Raw genomic sequence first — 18,855 nt, forward strand, 5'->3', positions numbered from 1 at the left:
AGTAATTTAAAGTAACAAAATCCCAGTAAATGACTGTGAACTACATCACAATAATTTACTGTGAATTTACATCCAGTATTTTACTGTGAAAGTAATGCAATTATCAGCCAGTAATTTACTGTGAATTTAAGGACAATATTTTACAGTGTTTAGTCGTTTTGTTTTATCGTCATTGAACTCTAGTATATGTTGTTAATTTGGCATTACTTTAATATACAATGCATTTATATTTTAATAAAAAATAATTCTTTTAAAATAAATTAAATTAAAATAACCTTTTTCATTTATGCATTGTGTCAGTTTTACAGTCTTTAACTGTAGTAGTGAGTTTTTTTTTTAAATTTGAAAAAAATGTAAAATAAATAAATGTAAATTTGAAAAACAAATATAAAAAACAAATATATATACTTCACTTATAGATAAACTGAGGACTTTTAAGTGATCTGGAGTTATTTTCTATATGTATTTACTTTATTAAGTGCACCTTACTAGTACAGGGTTGGACTCACTTTTGCCTTCAGAACTGCCGTAATCCTTCATGTATAGATTCAACAAGCTACTGGAAATATTCCTCAGAGATTTTGGTCCATGATAGCATCACGCAGTTGCTGCAGATTTGTCGGCTGCACATCCATGATGCCAATCTCTTATTCCACCACATCACAAAGGTGCTCTATTGGATTGAGTTCTGGTGTCTGTGGAGGCCATTTGAGTACAGTGAACTCATTGTCATGTTCAAGAAACCAGTCTGAGATGATTCATGCTTTATGACAGAGCGAAATCCTGCTGAAAGTGGCCATCAGAAGATGAGTACACTGTGGTCATAAAGGGATGGACATGGTCAGCAACAATACTCAGGTAGGCTGTGGCGTTGACACGATGCTTAATTGGTACATCCCCACACCATTACACCACCACCACACCATTACACCACCACCAGCCTAACCCATTGATACAAGGCAGGATGGATCCATGCTTTCATGTTGTTGATGCCAAATTCTGACCCGACCATCGGAATGTGGCAGCAGAAATGGAGACTCATCAGAGCAGGCAACGTTTCTCCAATCTTCTATTGTCCAGTTTTGGTGAGCCTGTGTGAATTGTAGCCTCAGTTTCCTGTTCTTAGCTGACAGGAGCGGCACCCGGTGTGGTCTTCTGCTGCTGTAGCCCATCCTCCTCAAGGTTGGACATGTTGTGTGTTCAGAAATGCTCTTCTGCAGACCTCAGTTGTAACGAGTGCTTATTTGAGTTACTTATGCCTTTCTATTAGCTGGAACCAGTCTGGCCATTCTCCTCTGACCTCTGGCATCAACAAGGCATTTGCGCCCACAGAACTGCCGCTCACTGGATATTTCCTCTTTTTCAGACCATTCTCTGTAAAACCTAGAGATGGTTGTGCGTGAAAATACCAGATCAGCAGTTTCTGAAATACTCAGACCAGCCCGTCTGGCACCATCAACCATGCCACATTCACTTAAATCACATTTCTTCCCCATTCTGATGCTCAGTTTGAGCTGCAGCAGATCATGTCTACAAGCCTAAATGCATTCGGTTGCTGCAATGTGATTGGCTGGTTAGAAATTTGCGTTAACGAGCAGTTGGACAGGTGTACCTAATAAAGTGGCCGGTGAGTGTACTTGACGAATACCATTTTAGGTTTCTTAAACTAAAATGTATGTTATTAGATTTTGATAAGTATATTTCTTATATATCTTGAGGAATACATTCACAATATTTCCCATTATTTTGTATGTGCATCTCTCAGACACATGCAGCTTCCTCTGATAATGTTTAAGCATGACAACGAAAGTGCATTACTTTTTACAAAGACTGCGCTCGTCTGCGCACTGAATCTGCTGTATGAAATCATGATCTGAACAGACTTCAGAACGTGACCTTTAATTACAGCTCCAGCATGAGCTGCTATAACAACAACAAGCTTTGAACTTCTGTTTAAAGTGCAAATCAGCTTTCCTGTCCCAGACTGATGAAGCTGAAAGTCTCGCGTCTGACCTCAAAAATGTGACTTATTAAAATAAATGGGTCACATAAGCCAGGAAGGGGTTTTTAAAGTCTGACGGCGGTGAGCAAGAAACACGCATACCAATTTATTTGGATCAGTTGGCATTTCTATGTGGAGTTTGTATGTTCTCCCCGTGTTGGTGTGGGTTTCCTCTGGGTGCTCCGGTTTCCCCCACAGTCCAAACACATGCGCTATAGGTGAGTTGGGTAAGCTAAATTGGCCATAGTGCAGGGGTGGCCAACCCTGTTCCTGGAGAGCCACCTTCCTGCAGATTTCAGTTGCAACCCATATCAAACACACCTGCCTGTAATTATCACGTGGTCTTCAGGTCCTAATTAATTGGTTCAGGTGTGTTTGATATGGGTAGCAACTGAGATCTGCAGGAAGGTGGCTCTCCAGGAACAGGGTTGGCCCCCCCTGCCATAGTGTATGGGTGTGTGTGACTGAGTTAGTGTTTCCCAGTACTGGGTTGCAGCTGGAAGTGCATCTACTGCGTAAAACATATGCTGGAATAGTTGGCAGTTTATTCCGCTTTGGCGACCCCTGATAAATAAAGAGACTAAGCCGAATGAAAATTAATGAATGAAAATAAAGTAAAATAAAAATTGGCAAAATTAACAAAACGGTACCATGTTAATAGACATTTAAATTCATTTTTAAGCAACACAAACCTTTTTACTTTAATAAAGCTATATATTTGGTGCATAAAAACCCTGATTTTGAATTGCAACAGTTTAATACATTTATTATTCTGAAATTGTTGTTTTGTAATAGTAAATGACAATATTTTTATTTAAAATCTGGTAAAAATGTCATCAGACCATTAGAAAATAAATTTATACACTTCACTTCCAGATAAACTGAGTATTCTTCATTGTTCTCCTAATTTATATATATATATACACACACACACACTGTAAAACCTAACTGTGAATTCACTAAATGAAATAAGTTAGTTTATTCTTAGTCCCTCTTTATTAATCTGGGGTCGCCACAGTTGAATGAACCACCAACTTATCCTGCATATGTTTTACACAGGCGATGCCCTTCCAGCTGTAACCCCTCACTATTAAACAACTACGGACAGTTTAGCTCACCTAATTCACCTATAGCACATGTGTTTGACTGTGGGGGAAACCAGAGCAAATTATATTAAGCAGAACTCAAACTGAAGGAGTTATATTTTTGGGGGGGAACTCTAATGCTAGAAGCTATACCAAACCATTTGAGTAGCTATATAGTTGCTTACAGTATAAGTTTAGAGTACTCAATCCATTTTGTTTCAAAACTTCAAAACACAATCGGTTTCCTCTCTCTCTCTCTCTCTCTCTCTCTCTCTCTCTCTCTCTCTCTCTCTCTCTCTCTCTCTCTCTCTCTCTATATATATATATATATATATATATATATATATATATATTAGGGATGTAACGGTATTGTAAATACCGTCATACCGCAATATTAAATTTTTTCGATATTACCGAAGTCGCATGACTCGGTAAAACTATAGGTCTTCAGAGAAAATTTGCTCAGGCGAATGAAGCGAACGGGAGGTAGCTGAAACTTCATTTCCCATCAGCCCCGGCGTGGCCATAATCCTTTGCGGTCTGTTGTCGCTACAGATCCAGTAATGCGGAAATGGAGTGTGCTGCTAGTAGCGGAGATGAAAAAAAGATGGAAATGATCGAACCTAAAGCGGGTGTTGTCGCCGCGCGCGTGCTGAATAGCGGTGCTGTCGCGCGCGTTCTGATCAGCTGTTGTGGCGCGCGTATTGTAAAGCGCCGAGGCGGGGTTGAGCGCGCATACTCAAGAGAGGTGTTGTCGGGCGCCTACTGAAGGGCTGGACTGGACGGAGGTTGTGTCGCGTCGCGGGGGCACTTTTGATCGTTTTGGAAGGGCATTTTCTATCCAAGACTAAAAAGGGCATGTGCACTGCACAGGTTGAGCCCTATGTGTGCACGTGCCTGCAAGTTGGGGAATACGACTAATAACAGTCATGGGGACTGCAGAAACACAGCACACTGTTCAGATTGATGCAGACATTGACTTGTACCGCAAATAGACCTCTATCTCACTCATGGTTTGTCTTCTCAAGTGGGGGAAAGACAATGCACAACGTTACCCCACTGCTGTCAACATGGGCCAAGTCATATCTCTCTTGTCCCAGAAACCTCAGTCCCAAATGAGAGGGTTTTTTTTTTGTTGCAGGGGACATTGTAAATACCCAGAGATACCAGCTTTTACCAGATTATAATTATATGATAATTTTCCTTTAAACCCATCTCTATCTAAGTGAGTGAGTGATTAAATGTTGAATGTGATGAGTTTTCAACAATACTAAATTGAAACTTTATTTTTTTACATGGTTTAATAATTTTTTTGTTATTAAAATTGAAGTTCCTGTTTCAAAGCTTACAGATAGATGACTAATTTGTATGTCATTGACACTTTTGGCACTTTTTTGGAGTATTTTCATAAGTTTTTTTTTTCCTGTAAATGATTCAATAAATACCGTACCGTGACATTCATACCGAGGTATTACCGTACCGTCAAATTCTGATACCGTTACATCCCTAATATATATATATATACAGTTGAAGTCAGATTTATTAGCCTAATGTTTGTTTTTTCCCCAATTTTGGTTTAATAAAAAGAAGATTTTTTAACACATTTCTAAACATAATAGTTTTATTAACTCACTTCTGATAACTGATTTATTTTATCTTTGCCATGATGACTGTGAATAATATTTGACTAGATATTTTTAAGACACTTCTATACAGCTTAAAGTGCATTTAAAGACTTAGCTAGGTTAAATAGGTTAAGGCATGTTAGGGTAATAAAATTGTTCTGATGGTTTGTTTTGTTTCTATCGAAACAAAATATATCTTAAAGGGGCTAATAATATTCAACTTAAAATGGTGTTTAAAAAATGTAAAACTGCTTTTATTCTAGCCGAAATAAACAAATAAGACTTTCTCCAGAAGAAAAAATATTACCAGACATACTGTGAAAATTTCCTTGCTCTGTTAAACATCATTTGGGAAATATTTGAAAAAGAAAAAATTTTAAAGGGGGCGAATAATTCTGACTTCAACTGTCAATATAAAATTATTTATACTATATATATATATATATATATATATATATATATATATATATATATATATATATATATATATATATATATATATATATATATATATATATCACACAACAGTCATGCCACACAAAACCCAACAGACAACTTTATCAAATGACATGAGTGTAGTCAACTCAAAATTTACTGAAAGTCAATTCTACTCATTTGAGAAGAGTTTTGAACTCAGTGTTGAAGGTAATTAGTTAATTAAATACCTCATTACTTTAACTTAAGTGGAGTAAGTTCACAGTACTCATATAGATTAGTTTTTTTTTACTCAAACCGTTTGAGGAAACCGATTGCAGCAAACCATTTGAGTTGCCTCAACTTATTGGGTTTCACAGTACTCCGTTGGTTTGAGTTCTCTTCATTTATTCTGTTTTACTGTGCTCGAATTGCTTTATTTACTTAAATGAAGTACGTTAACAGCACTCATTATGATTTGTTTTTGAACTTAAATGGTTTGTTGCAATTCATTTCCTCAAATGGTTTGAGTTACATTACCTTGTTGTGTTTTACAGTGTAGTATGTGTTGGTTATTTGGCGTTACTTAAATATCCAGTCCAATTATACAATTATTTATTTATTTAAATTGTTTCTTTTAATCCCAAAATGGTTTCTTTTAAAATAAACTAAATTAAACTAACCATTTTGTGTATGCATTATGTCCGTTTTCTTTTGGATGACATTTTTTTTAAGTTACTTTAAGTCACTTATACCATATACTTCACAAATACCATTATAGATTTCCTCCACTCAAATGTATGTTTTTAGATTTTGATAAATATATTTAGTATATATCTTGATAAATATATTTACAATTCAAAACATAAACACTGTAAATCTTTATTTTGTGCATGTCTCATGCATATGCAGCTTCCTATTATAATATTTTAGCATGACAACAAACAAGTATTACTTTACCTCCTACAGTTCAGTACAGCCAAAGTTTGAAAGTGTAATTAGGGGCTGTTTATGTGATTTTTCTCTGTTGCCCAAAAACTCCAGCATAAGCGATGCTGCTTGATGTCGGGCCGGTGCCTGTGGGCAGGACCACATACATACTCTAGAGACATTAACACCAGCATTTCAACTCTTGCTCACGCTTCAGCTCCTATTAGAGACTTGATTAAAACTTCATCCCCTGAGACTCTCCTGCTAAGTCTAGCAAAAAATATCCACTTTCCAGGATGTAAATCTCAGTATGAACAGAAGACACGATAGAAAGTTCAAAATGGCCATTATAACATGTTAATCTCCAGAAATAAACACCACTCCATTGGAACATCGTCAGTATTTGATTTACATTGAGTGTGTATTTTCAATTAGAGGTGCGCAATATCAGCTCAGGCTCATAGGAAATATGTCAGCCTACATTTCTTCTTAAACATAAAATACGTAGCTCAGTGTACATTTTGTTGCTCATTTTAGATGGAAAATCCACTAGAGGGCGCTGTCTACACTTTTGCGAACCTGAAATTGAAATGACCAATTATAAAAGGGACCAATTATGCAAAAATCACCTTTATAAGGGGTTTAAACACAGTTGTGTGGCAGCAGTCTGTGAATATTAGCAGCTTTTAATGGTAAAAGTGTATTCATTTTATTTATTATAATCAGACTTGATATAAACAGTCTGCAGAAACACTTTGATTGACATTCTCCCTTTGTACGTGTCATCAGAGGGGCAAAGCCCCGCCCACAAGTGACAATCTCTCCCTCATTAGCATATGACGTAAGTCTTGTTTGTGAATCTGCCACTATGCTGACGAATTTGTAGCTCTGCCCTCTTTTGAAAAGAACACAATCTCATTTGAATTTAAAGCGGCAGCCACCAAAACGGCACAATTAGGATCAAAGTCTGAAAGGGTCAGTTTTAGAGAGTTATAGAACATTAGAACGTTATAGAATATTATAAATGGGGTATTTTGAGCTGAAACGTCTCACACACACTCTAGGGACATCTGAGATTTATTTTACATATTGTAATAATAGGCATAATTGGCCCTTTTTAAGCTTTTTAAAGTGAAAGCTACAAAAAAAAAATGAAAATTCTGTCTTCATTTCACTCAGTGTCTATTTAACCGTGGTCTTAGTAATTCCTTATTCCTTATACAGTAACTTAGTCTTGACAGCAAATCACCTCCTAAACTGACAACAACCTCTTTGTTTACAGGTTTTTGGATGTTCAAGCGTTTGCCGCCATACCATTTGCAGACATCCCAAATCTACCGGAAGTTCCGGGAGTCTCCCGCAAATGCATACAGACTCCTGGAGAACCCGCAAACGAAAGACAATCTGCCCTTCGGACACGTTGCGCGCCCTCTGTCAACCCATCCCTCCCGGTCTTAAGATACGTCAAATCCCCCCATCCCCACCCCCGGTCTTCACATACATAACCTCCACATCCAACCCCCCAAAATGTTTTAACATAGAGGAGAGATCTCAGACAGGACATATTGTACCTTGTGTATACGAGCGTATGGGACGCTCGGGGGGTTCAGGTGTCGTGCACACAAGATGAAAAGGGTAGTTCCGGTAAGAGAACAGGAGAAGGATTCCCAGTTTTGTAAGTTTAATCAAGCTGGAATGTCATTACACACCTGTGGTCTATAAGACAGAAAAATACAAAGAGGAACAATTGCTAATGTTAGTAAATTATACAACAAACTTATTAATTAAGATACAAATAAACATACATCGAGTAATTGTGAATTATAAAGACAATGATGAATTAAACATACTGTTGTAAGCAATTGGAATGACCATTTAGTATTATTGTACAGGCTAAATCTACCCAACGGTGAACATTTTACGAATTATTGACTCAATCAGGTGATATATATTAAATAGATACATAAAATAGGTTATATCAAACTATGAATCAATGTGAATATCCAGTTCAAAGTCCGAAATGAGATCGTTGGGTTTGATAACATATGGTTTCACTTTCGGTTATGGCGCACGTGGGAATCACGAGACATACAGTGTGATTTACAAGACAATAACAGTAATCAGAACATTTATCTGGATCAAAGGATAGCAAACAAAAGGGACTCACCCATAATCAATTACACACTGGTGTAAAACATGTACAAATCGGTTGCACAGTCCAGCCAGCCGATCGGCAGCCTGTGTCTCTCCAGCCGTCATGACTGCCTTTTGTCACTGAACTCTCTATCACCAAACCTTCCTCTAGGGGTCGTTAAAGGGCTTTCTCACACAGCCGCCCCCAAATGTAAGTGAGTACATTTGAAATAGTGAGATATCCTAACTAAGTATCGGGATTAACAGGGTCATCATCAGTGTGTTTCGGTAGAGGGACTAAACGAGATACGGGTCTAACATAAGTGCGGTTGCGTACCTGAACCTCAACCGATCTGGTTCGCCCATCAAGTCCAGGAAAGGTATTAGTTACTTTCCCTACTGGCCAACATGCTCGTGGGAGTTGTGGGTCCACTATCAGTACCACTTGGTCTAGCCCAATTTCCCCACCATCCTTGCGCCACTTCTGCCTTTCTTGTAAATTTGGTAAATAGTAGTGTATGAATCTAGACCAAAAATGGTCAGCAAGTATTTGACTATGTTTCCATCTTCTGGTTCCCAGAACATTACTTGAGTCGTAAAATACTTGTGGGAGAGAAGAATCATGGCGACCCATTAAAAGAATGTTGGGTGTAATAGGGTCCAGATCCAATACATCGGAAGACACATATCCCAGAGGCTTGGCATTTAGGATGCCTTCTACCTCGATGAGCACTGTTCGCAGTACAGTCTCAGTCACTGTTAGATCCTTCAATACTACTTTAAGGGCCTGTTTTACTGACTTAACCTCCCGTTCCCAAACTCCCCCAAAATGAGGGGCTCCAGGTGGGATAAATCTAAATGTAATTTGTTGTTCTGCCAATTGCTCTCTGAGTTGGGGAATCATAGATTCGTAGGCTGCTCTCAATTCTTTGTCTCCTCCAACAAAGTTTGTACCATTATCACTAAGGAGCTCAAATGGTTTCCCTCTTCGTGATATGAATCTGCGGAGAGCCATTAGGAATGCGTCTGTATCAAGACTTTCTACTAGGTCAAGATGGAGACAACGAGTGGTCAAACATTTGAATACTATTCCCCACCTTTTCTCTGTCCGTCTGCCAATCTTCACTGTGAATGGGCCAAAACAATCCATTCCAGCGGAGTAGAATGGGGGTTTGTACAAACGAAGACGTGTCGGTGGAAGGTCAGCCATCTTAGGCATTTTTGGCTTAGCACGCCATTTCTGGCAGTCTGTACACAAGTATTGATGCTTCTTGATGGCTTCCCTTCCTCTCAGAATCCAGTATCGTCTTCTTACCTCAGCGAAGACTCGCTCTGGTCCAGGATGTAGTAGGGTGGTATCATAATCCTTGATTAGAAGCTTTGTGAGGTAGTGTTGTGAATCAAGAACAACAGGGTGTGTCGTGTCTAGTTCCAGATGATGAGCATGTCTTAACCTCCCTCCAACCCTAATAAGTCCACTGACCTCATCATACTCAGGTGATAAAGATGCTAATCTGCTGTTGGATGGTAATGGTCTATTAGTGGTAAGAGCTTTAAACTCTTCCGGAAAGGAATCTCTTTGAGACTGTTGTAGGAGAAGTTTCTCTGCTAGAATGTAACTACCTGAGTCATCTTGCGGCTGGGTTTGAGGTGTAGCCGCCCCGTGAAGGGATGTCACAGTGGCTTTTAATAGTTCAGCCCATGTGCTGAATTGATTGACATCAGGGAGGGTGGTGTCTGGACAAGTAAGAACATGCAGACAGATTACTGACTTTTTTAATTCTGTCACTGGTTCTGGTTCATCTGCTGGTAAAGTGGGCCAGCATGAATCTGGTTGATATAGAAATGGTGGTCCATTAATCCAGTGGCAAGGTGGCGTCAAACTGTTTAAGGTCTGACCTCGGGTTATGACATCAGCAGGGTTGTTCGCTGAATCAACATATCTCCACGAATTAATGTTGGTGAGTGACTGGATCTCGGCCACTCTTGTTCCAACAAAGACTTTGTATCTGCACGAGTCAGATTTAAGCCATTGTAGCACTGTAGATGAGTCTGACCAGAGAATGATGCGATTGATGTCAACAGTTAATTCTTCTTGGAGTATGTTAGCTACTTGTGCCCCAGTGAGTGCTGCACTCAATTCTAATCGGGGGATTGTCATTTGTTTCCGAGGTGCTACTCTTGAGCGGGCTAACACAAATGAAATGTGCACATGTCCTTGATCATTTTCAGTGCGCATGTAGGCTACAGAGCCGTAAACCCTTTCGGATGCATCGCAGAATATATGCAATTCTCGATTAAGTTTGTCTGCCTGCCAGTCAGAGGGGCTGTAGCACCTGGGGACTGCAATGTGATTCAAACCTTGGAGCTCTTGTAGCCAGGTTTGCCATCGGCTTAACAAACTCTCAGATGTGATTGGGTCATCCCATGTTAGGTTGGTCTTCCACAAATCCTGGACCAGTACTTTCGCTCTAGTTGTAAATGGAATTAGATAACCGATTGGATCATATTGAGAAGCCAACACTTTGTAGACATTGCGTAAAGTGGGCTCAAAGCATTCGATCTGGCTGGGTTTGTAACTGAATGAGTCTGAGAGGCAGTTCCATAGTAGCCCTAGTGTCCCTTCTAGGAGGTCAGTACTCTTTTGTGATAGCCAAAGTTCGCTATTGGTAGATCTAGCATCAGGAGGGAGATGCTGAATGACCTCTGGTTTGTTACTGGCCCATTGACGGAGCTCAAACCCACAGGTGAGCAAAAGTTGTCATAAGTTGTCTACTAATGCTCTAGCTTCAGCAACAGTTTGAAGGCTATGGAGGCAGTTATCCACATAAAAGGAACCTTTAACTGTACTCTCCAGTACTGGGTCTCCATCGGAGTGGGTCTGAGCAATCATCTGGAGTGCATATATGGCACAGCACGGGCTGCATGTGGTGCCGAACGGTAAGACTTGCCATTCGTAGATCTTGGGTTGGTTGCTCCTTTGCATATCTCTCCACAGGAAGCGTACTACAGACTTATCAGTAGGCAAGAGGCGAACCTGGTGGAACATTCCTTTCACATCTCCGCTAATGGCTACAGGATGTTCGCGGAACCTCAGTAAGACACCAAGTAATGATGGACCAAGGATGGGCCCAGGTAAAAGTATGTCATTTAGAGCTTGCCCTTGGTAGGAATAAGAACAGTTAAATACTATTCTGTCTTTGCCGTTATGTGTCACCATGTGGTGAGGGATGTACCACGATTCCCGGGATTCCTCTGCTTCTTCTGTTGATATCTCTGCCACATAGCCAGCTTCCTGCAGTCTTCTCATTTCCAAACAGTAAGCTTCAGCTTTCTTATGGTCTTTAGCGAGCTTGCGCTCAGTGCATCGGAGGTTAGCCATCACTGCTTCTTTGGGGGCTTTAAGAAGTTCAGCATTGGGTCGTCTGAGCAAGGGAGTGGCATAGCGCATGACTCCATTAACTTCTACCTTGGTGGTATCTGATTGAAGAAGCGAGAGAGCATACTGGTCATGTTTGGAGCGAGTGGCTGATTTTTCAATCGTATAGGGCAGAGTATCAATTTGCCAAAGGCGTTCCACATTTCTGAATAGCTCAGTATTCTGTGTGGTTGTGGTTATGTGGAGACATTGTGGTGTGGAAACGGAAGTCTGGTTGAGCCCAGTGGGACCTTGCAGGGTCCAACCAAGTCTAATACAGATGGCTATCGGTCCATGTGAGGATCCCGTACACACTGGCTGGACAGGCGTAAGTAGATGTGGCATGTCAGACCCAATTAGTAGTAGAGGTTGGGCTTGGTCAATTAAAGGTAATGGCAGAGACTTAAGATGCTCATACTTGCGTTGGAGAGCGGGTACAGGGTAGGAATGTTTGGACAGTCTCAGATTATCTGCCGTGAAAGCATGAGAAATCAGGTATTTCCTGAATGGTTTGTGCAGTGGTGATACATAAAAGGATACATTGGCTCCTTTTAGATTAACCACATCTTGATGGACTGTGCGTAGTGTCAGCGTTTCAGGTTCGGTAGGGAGTTTTAACTGGTCCACTACTTGGGATAAGACAATGCTACGTTCCGAACCATCATCTAATACGGCGTATGCTTCCATGGCTTTCTCTTTATGGTGTAGTAGTACCTTAACTATCTTAAGCATTACCTTCTGAGACCTATTGGGCCAATCTAAATAGACCTGTAGGCTGGGGACGTTAACCAACAGAACATTATTTTGTATTTGCGAAGCTGCTTCATGCAAAATGGTCAGATGTATCTCTTTGCACTTTGTACAAGGTTTTTTCAGAGTACAGTGGTCTGGAGGGTGAGTTCGCCCACATTTCCAACATCGTTTCTCTGTGGATAGCCATTCTCCTATTTTCTCAGCTGTCAGCATTTTAAACTTAGGACATGCGTTAAGAAAGTGGTCCTTCATGTTACAGTATGGGCAGAAGGGTTGAATCTTCACCGGAGGTTTAGATTTTGGGTGTCCTTGCACTGCTGAACTACCATCGGTTGAATACAGAATGGATGTGGATTTCTCCTTTATGCGGAAAGGTGCTGACCTTGGCTGCTCTTTCTTAATAAATCTAGCATTTTCTGTTTGATACATTGTAGCTGCTTTATTAGAAATACGCTTTGCTTGCGACTTCATTTGTAGCCATTCTGATAGATCAGGTAAGGTATAGGTGCGATCCGTACCAGTCTGTAGAATACCTCGGCTGAAGCAGTACTCCACGAATCCATCCCTGTTCGATGGTGGCATCTTGCTTAGCAATCGGTCAACATGAGAGCCACAGCGCAACTCATATCCATTTGGGCCTTCCAAAGTTTTGAGCATGCCTACTAGAGTTTGGATGGACAGAGAAAAGGAGTCAAAAGCTTCTGCATCACCGAACTTGACTGCGGGGGCGTTCAGTATAATACTAAGTTCTGATTGGACTAGTTGCCGTGGCTGTCCATATTTATCTTGCAGTGCTTGCATGGCTGCGGTGTATGGCTTAGGGTCGTACATGTAAGCCTTTGCTAACTGCAGTGCGCTGGGGAGTTTTAAATGACTTAGAAGGACCTGATATTTGTAATGTTCACTCAGGTGAGGTTGATTATTCATTACATTTTCTAAGGCCATCTTTAATAAGGCAAAATCACTCTCTCTACCAGTGTCAAAATGTGGGATAGCTGGCTTAGGCACCCCGTAGGCAGAAGCGGCTAACATGTCAAGACCGGGAAATTGAGCTAGAGAGGGGTACAACCCTGACCGAATGGGAGAGGTATCAGGTGCGGGACCAGTGTACGGTGCAGATGTCCCATCAGGGCTAGAATGCATAGAGGGGTAGCATTGTACTTGTAGTGGAGATCCCACAGTTACAGTAGCGGGTGAGGGAACTACATTGTGGACCCTGACAGATGGTGCCTGACTATAGGTAGCGGAATTAGCAGCACAATATTGCGGCTTATTCACTAAAGATGATTCAAATGTCAAGGGAGCAACAAATTCTGGATTTGACATTAAGGTGGGCGATATGGTACTTAATGCAGCTAATGAATTTGTAACTGTGTTGGGTTGAGTTATATTAGGAGTCGAGGTGACACCAATCAACTGAGGTTCAGATACAGTAACCGCACTGTTTGTTACAGGTAATACAGGGGGATGCATTACTGAAGACGCGGGTACAAAGGAAACGTGACAAGGAGTAGAGTGACTACGCATTAATTGTACTGATGCGTTAAGGTTCACAGCATTGTCATGTTGCGGGCTTACCTCAGGCCGAAGATCAACAGCTAGGCTGGACTGTGATGCATTAACACTGACATCTGGGGATTCCTGTTTAAGAAGTTCACACACAAATTTAGCAGCTTTAAGCTCGTTTTGTACCTTTTTTAGACGACGTCTGGTATCTACTTGCTTAGCTATTGACTCTCTAGCCTTAGTGGCTTGTTCCTGTATATACTGTGCTTCTCTAGCTTGTGTATCTAGTCTCTCACACTCTTTATCTACAATGGCCTCCTCTTCGATCTGCTGTTGTAGTTCTTCCAAGTCCATAGTCTTTAGTTTTTCTTCCAACATGGCAGCTTGGAGATCAGAAAGTCCGTGTCTAGGAAGTCTGTAGTGAGCACTTCTATGAGATGTAGATGATGTGCTGGACATGGTGCCTGCTGAAATGGATGTGGATGCATGCCTTGACCGCCTGGATGGTCTCTGCGAAGATGCACCAGTTTGAGGTACTTCAGGATGCAGGCTGGGAGGTAGCTGGATGTCGTAGTCAGCTAGATGACCGGGGAGATGTCTCTCTCTGGGAGACCGAGGTCTGACGGCAGGATCAGCTTCACTGGGAGGTTCAGATTCCATCTTGTGACACAATCCGGCTCGAAGGACCATATACGAGCGTATGGGACGCTCAGGGGGTTCAGGTGTCGTGCACACAAGATGAAAAGGGTAGTTCCGGTAAGAGAACAGGAGAAGGATTCCCAGTTTTGTAAGTTTAATCAAGCTGGAATGTCATTACACACCTGTGGTCTATAAGACAGAAAAATACAAAGAGGAACAATTGCTAATGTTAGTAAATTATACAACAAACTTATTAATTAAGATACAAATAAACATACATCGAGTAATTGTGAATTATAAAGACAATGATGAATTAAACATACTGTTGTAAGCAATTGGAATGACCATTTAGTATTATTGTACAGGCTAAATCTACCCAACGGTGAACATTTTACGAATTATTGACTCAATCAGGTGATATATATTAAATAGATACATAAAATAGGTTATATCAAACTATGAATCAATGTGAATATCCAGTTCAAAGTCCGAAATGAGATCGTTGGGTTTGATAACATATGGTTTCACTTTCGGTTATGGCGCACGTGGGAATCACGAGACATACAGTGTGATTTACAAGACAATAACAGTAATCAGAACATTTATCTGGATCAAAGGATAGCAAACAAAAGGGACTCACCCATAATCAATTACACACTGGTGTAAAACATGTACAAATCGGTTGCACAGTCCAGCCAGCCGATCGGCAGCCTGTGTCTCTCCAGCCGTCATGACTGCCTTTTGTCACTGAACTCTCTATCACCAAACCTTCCTCTAGGGGTCGTTAAAGGGCTTTCTCACATTGTGTTACTTTCACATGGATTACAAAACCAGAGAACATTTGTTTGCTAGCAAAGCTGGTTCTTTTCAAAGTATAGATTTCAAGCTTTACATAGATGTATTTCTCATGTCTGTGAGGCAAGCATTCGCTGAGATTCTTCTGGATTTGCAGATCCCAGAGGGTTCATGACAATGAAGCTGCAGAAACTGTCATAAACACACACTAAATCAAGCCCCAGAGAGTCATCACTATATAGCGATCAATGATTGGCTACTTTTTTAAGAGGAGGGGCTTCCTTTGCTAGAGGAGATATATTAACCTTATATGAATCATTTTCATGATCAGATAAAACATATTAAGTGACCTGGAGTAAACAGCCCCCATGCACTGTATACTGTAACGCATCTATTAATTAACAGTTCCTGTATTGTGTGTTTTCCATTTATTTACGGTTTGGAATTGCATTATAATGATAATAATAATAATCTTTCCTTACATTTATTTAGCGTTTTTTTTTTGGACACTTAAAGCGCTTTACACATTTTGGGGGAAATACCAGACCGCACACCACACACCAGCTGATTGGTGGAGAGTGATAAAGCCAATTATGATATGGGGCTGGTTACAGGCCCGTAGCCAGGGTGGTTCGGGGGGTTCGAAAGACTCACCCTTCACTAACAAATGTCCAAAATTTGTCCCAGATGAGCTCATTTGCCTTATTTTGACTGCTATGCCATCATTGATTGTGAAAATAAATTATTATTATTATTATTATTATTATTATTATTATTATTATTATTACTATTATTATTATTATTATTATTATTATTATGTTTTAATTTTATTATTCAAATGGCCGAATTCTGACTGAGGAATGTTGAATGTGCTGGCCAGTTTGTTATTTGCGTAATAGGCCACAGTTTTTAATTTAAAACTTTACCAGATTCCTATTTTTTCTAATGATGTAAAATGATACACTTGTATTTTAAAAATAAGGGTTTATTCATGTTTTTTTGTTCTAAATGTTTTTGGTACATCAAAACATATGGTTATGATGACCACCGACAACCATATCCAGCTAAAAATAGTGCTTAAAATAAAAAAATGCAGTATTTATATCTCAAAATTAAATAGAAAATAAGGCGAATAACCTCAAAAAGCTCCACTTTTTGGGGAAAAGGAGCCACCCCTTTCACCAGGCTGGCTACAGGCCTGGATTGGGGGGCCATTATGGACAAAGGCCAGTAGGCAAATTTGACCAGGAGGCCGGGGTTAAACCTCTACTCTTTTTCGAAGGACATTCTGGGATTTTAAATGGCCACAGAGAGTCAGGACCCCGGTTTAACGTCTCATCTGAAAAGCTACGCACACTGAGCAGTATAGAGTCCCTGTCACTATACTGGGGTGTTAGGACCCACACAAACCACAGGTTGAGCGCCCCCTGCTGGTCGCACTAACATCACTTCTAGCAGCAACCTAGCTTTACTATGTGGTCCAATAGTATCTGGATGCAGCCTTTATGATGCAAGCTGAGACTGCATCACTTAGCGATGCAATCTCAGATACAATGCACTCAATGGAGTGAGTGACGTCACTGGGACGGGTAGGGTTAGGGTTAGGTAAGCGCATTACAAAGCATTGGATGCAGCTCAGATTGCACTGCATCAGGTCTGCATCCAGACCCCTCTCATGTGGTCTCCCATCCAGGTACTGACCAGGTGCAGCCCTGCTTGGCTTCAGTGGGCCACTATGTGAGTGCAGACAGCTAGCTGCCAACATTATGGTATGTTGATCTTCTGAGGTTGAAAATTCAACTCTGCAGTTTAACAAAGTGACTTTAATTGACATTTTAGTCAGTTGAAATAATATCTAAAGAGGTCTGTAAAATAACAGAAAATGTTCTGGCGGGTGATTACAAGGTTTTTATAGCTTAATAAACAACACAATACATCACTTTAAACCAGTGGTTCTCAAACTGTGGTACATGTACCACTAGTGGTACGCAGGGTTACTTCTAGTGGTACGCGGAGGAATCACTGAGTAATGAAAGAAAAAATGAATACAATTTTAATCATTTGATGCGTTCGATAACACCGATGTGATCAGCATTGGCTGTTCTCTAAAGCCTACAATCAACGCACTTTGCTTAAAATGTTTATTTTAGCGCATCGCGTCATCAGCTGCTAAAAATCAAGAAAGAAAGAAAGAAAGAGGTGCGTGGTGCTTGCAGAGCAAATACGCGCTAGAGCAGTGGTCCCCAACCCTCGGGCCACAGACCGGCACTGGTCTATAGATCAATTAGTACTGGGCCGCACAAAAAAAATTATTAATTATTTCCGTTTTATTTATTATCTGAGTCTGAACGATCATTTACTACATTTTTTTTATTTAGAAAAATGACCATATTCTCTTGTTACATCTCGGTCACTTGAGCATCAAAATTGAACCCACATGCAAGCAAAATGAGTAGAAACTTTAGCACGACGCGCTTGTGTATTCCAGGCGTACCTAGTTGAAAACATCTTAACTTTTCAGAATGCCGCTCCACCAGTCACGTGGTCAAGTTGTCAAATTGTACAAATATGAATATGCCTCGTTTTCAAACTAGCTGCTTAATTTGGCCAACTACGCTACTTAATTTCAATACTGGTCATTTTGGTGGTACTTGAAGAGACTTTTTTTTTTGAGGTGGTACTTGGTGAAAATAGTTTGAGAACCACTGCTTTAAACTATTAAAAATGTTAATAAAAGTCATTTTTACCAACTTTAAGGTCACATAATATAATTGAAAAGCAGAAATAAATAAAAAAATAAAAACATGAATCACACAATAAAGAAAACTGCTTATTTAAGGACTTTTTTCACAGTGTGAGAGTCAGATCGCACATAATTTAAACATTCAAACAAAATTCGGTCGTGCATTCTAGACAATAAATATTGCACAACACTAATTCAAAATCAAGTTTTCCCTGAAGATTCACTAAAGGTGGAGTGTGCAGAGCTTAAGACCACCAGAGTTTATGCATACTGGCCTGTCGGATCTCTGATAGAGGCACTTGGTTGTTTGAGAGCAGCATGGGAGTCAAAAAAAAAGCATCCTCCGGGTCTAAAAGCAGAGTCTTCATTGCCTCCGGCTGAACTGGACATCTGGATGTTAGTATCCGGCTGCGTATCCTCCCTTTCGGGGGTCTGACTCAGCGCTGAGACCCTCACTGTACCGCGCTACGGCCTGAACCACTGCGCCCATAGAAGTGAAGACTTCTGTGAAATGATTCTTCTCAGCAAGACCCTCCAAAACAGCCTGTGGGTTGAACAGTGAGTGGGTTGAACGTTGCCAAAAAGCACAAGAATCAAGAAAGAGGTTGATGGTTACTAAAACACTGAGAAAAATTAATGTGGAGAAGTTCGATTCAAGTGAAAACAAGGAACAAACTTGTGAATTCAAAGAAAAGCCTCTGTTATTATTTTTATATACAGTGTTGTGTGTATTTAGTCACAAATTAACTACACTGTAAATAAAATCTTGCTGCACTAAATTTGTTTAATTAAAAATAACTTTTCTGGTTATC

At 40.2% G+C, this 18,855-nt stretch overlaps 2 protein-coding genes and 1 long non-coding RNA gene across 4 annotated transcripts in view; all 3 read right to left on the reverse strand.

The window, feature by feature from the left end:
* Nucleotides 1-5,992: 5,992 nt before the first annotated feature.
* On the reverse strand, nt 5,993-16,042 carry LOC147842192 (uncharacterized). The gene is made up of 2 exons (XR_015501624.1): nt 15,307-16,042; nt 5,993-7,627 (listed from the first exon to the last, which is right to left on the reverse strand). It is a non-coding gene; the product is annotated as an uncharacterized LOC147842192 (long non-coding RNA).
* Nucleotides 7,633-15,254, reverse strand: LOC147842193 (uncharacterized). Its single transcript, XM_087271425.1, has 2 exons — nt 15,146-15,254; nt 7,633-14,694 (listed from the first exon to the last, which is right to left on the reverse strand). The coding sequence occupies exon 2, from the start codon at nt 14,554-14,556 to the stop codon at nt 10,951-10,953; it is 3,606 nt and encodes a 1,201-aa protein (XP_087127551.1). The 5' UTR covers nt 14,557-14,694; nt 15,146-15,254; the 3' UTR covers nt 7,633-10,950.
* Nucleotides 16,043-17,108: 1,066 nt separating the features above from the next.
* ggt1b (gamma-glutamyltransferase 1b) overlaps nt 17,109-18,855 on the reverse strand; it is a 42,080-nt gene continuing 40,333 nt past the window's right edge. For both annotated transcript variants that reach the window (XM_087271387.1, XM_087271388.1), the window contains one exon: nt 17,109-18,587. In XM_087271387.1, coding sequence (XP_087127513.1) covers nt 18,441-18,587 — 147 coding nt within the window. In that variant the 3' untranslated portion in view covers nt 17,109-18,440. The remainder of the gene's footprint in view (nt 18,588-18,855) is intronic.

Source organism: Danio rerio, chromosome 10 (assembly GCF_052040795.2).
Source record: "Danio rerio strain M-AB ecotype USA chromosome 10, GRCz13ab, whole genome shotgun sequence".
Classification (NCBI taxonomy): Eukaryota; Metazoa; Chordata; class Actinopteri; order Cypriniformes; family Danionidae; genus Danio; species Danio rerio.

Excerpts from the sequence above, each read along its gene's own strand:
- LOC147842193 (XM_087271425.1), bottom strand. The coding sequence starts at position 14,556 with ATGGTCCTTCGAGCCGGATTGTGTCACAAGATGGAATCTGAACCTCCC.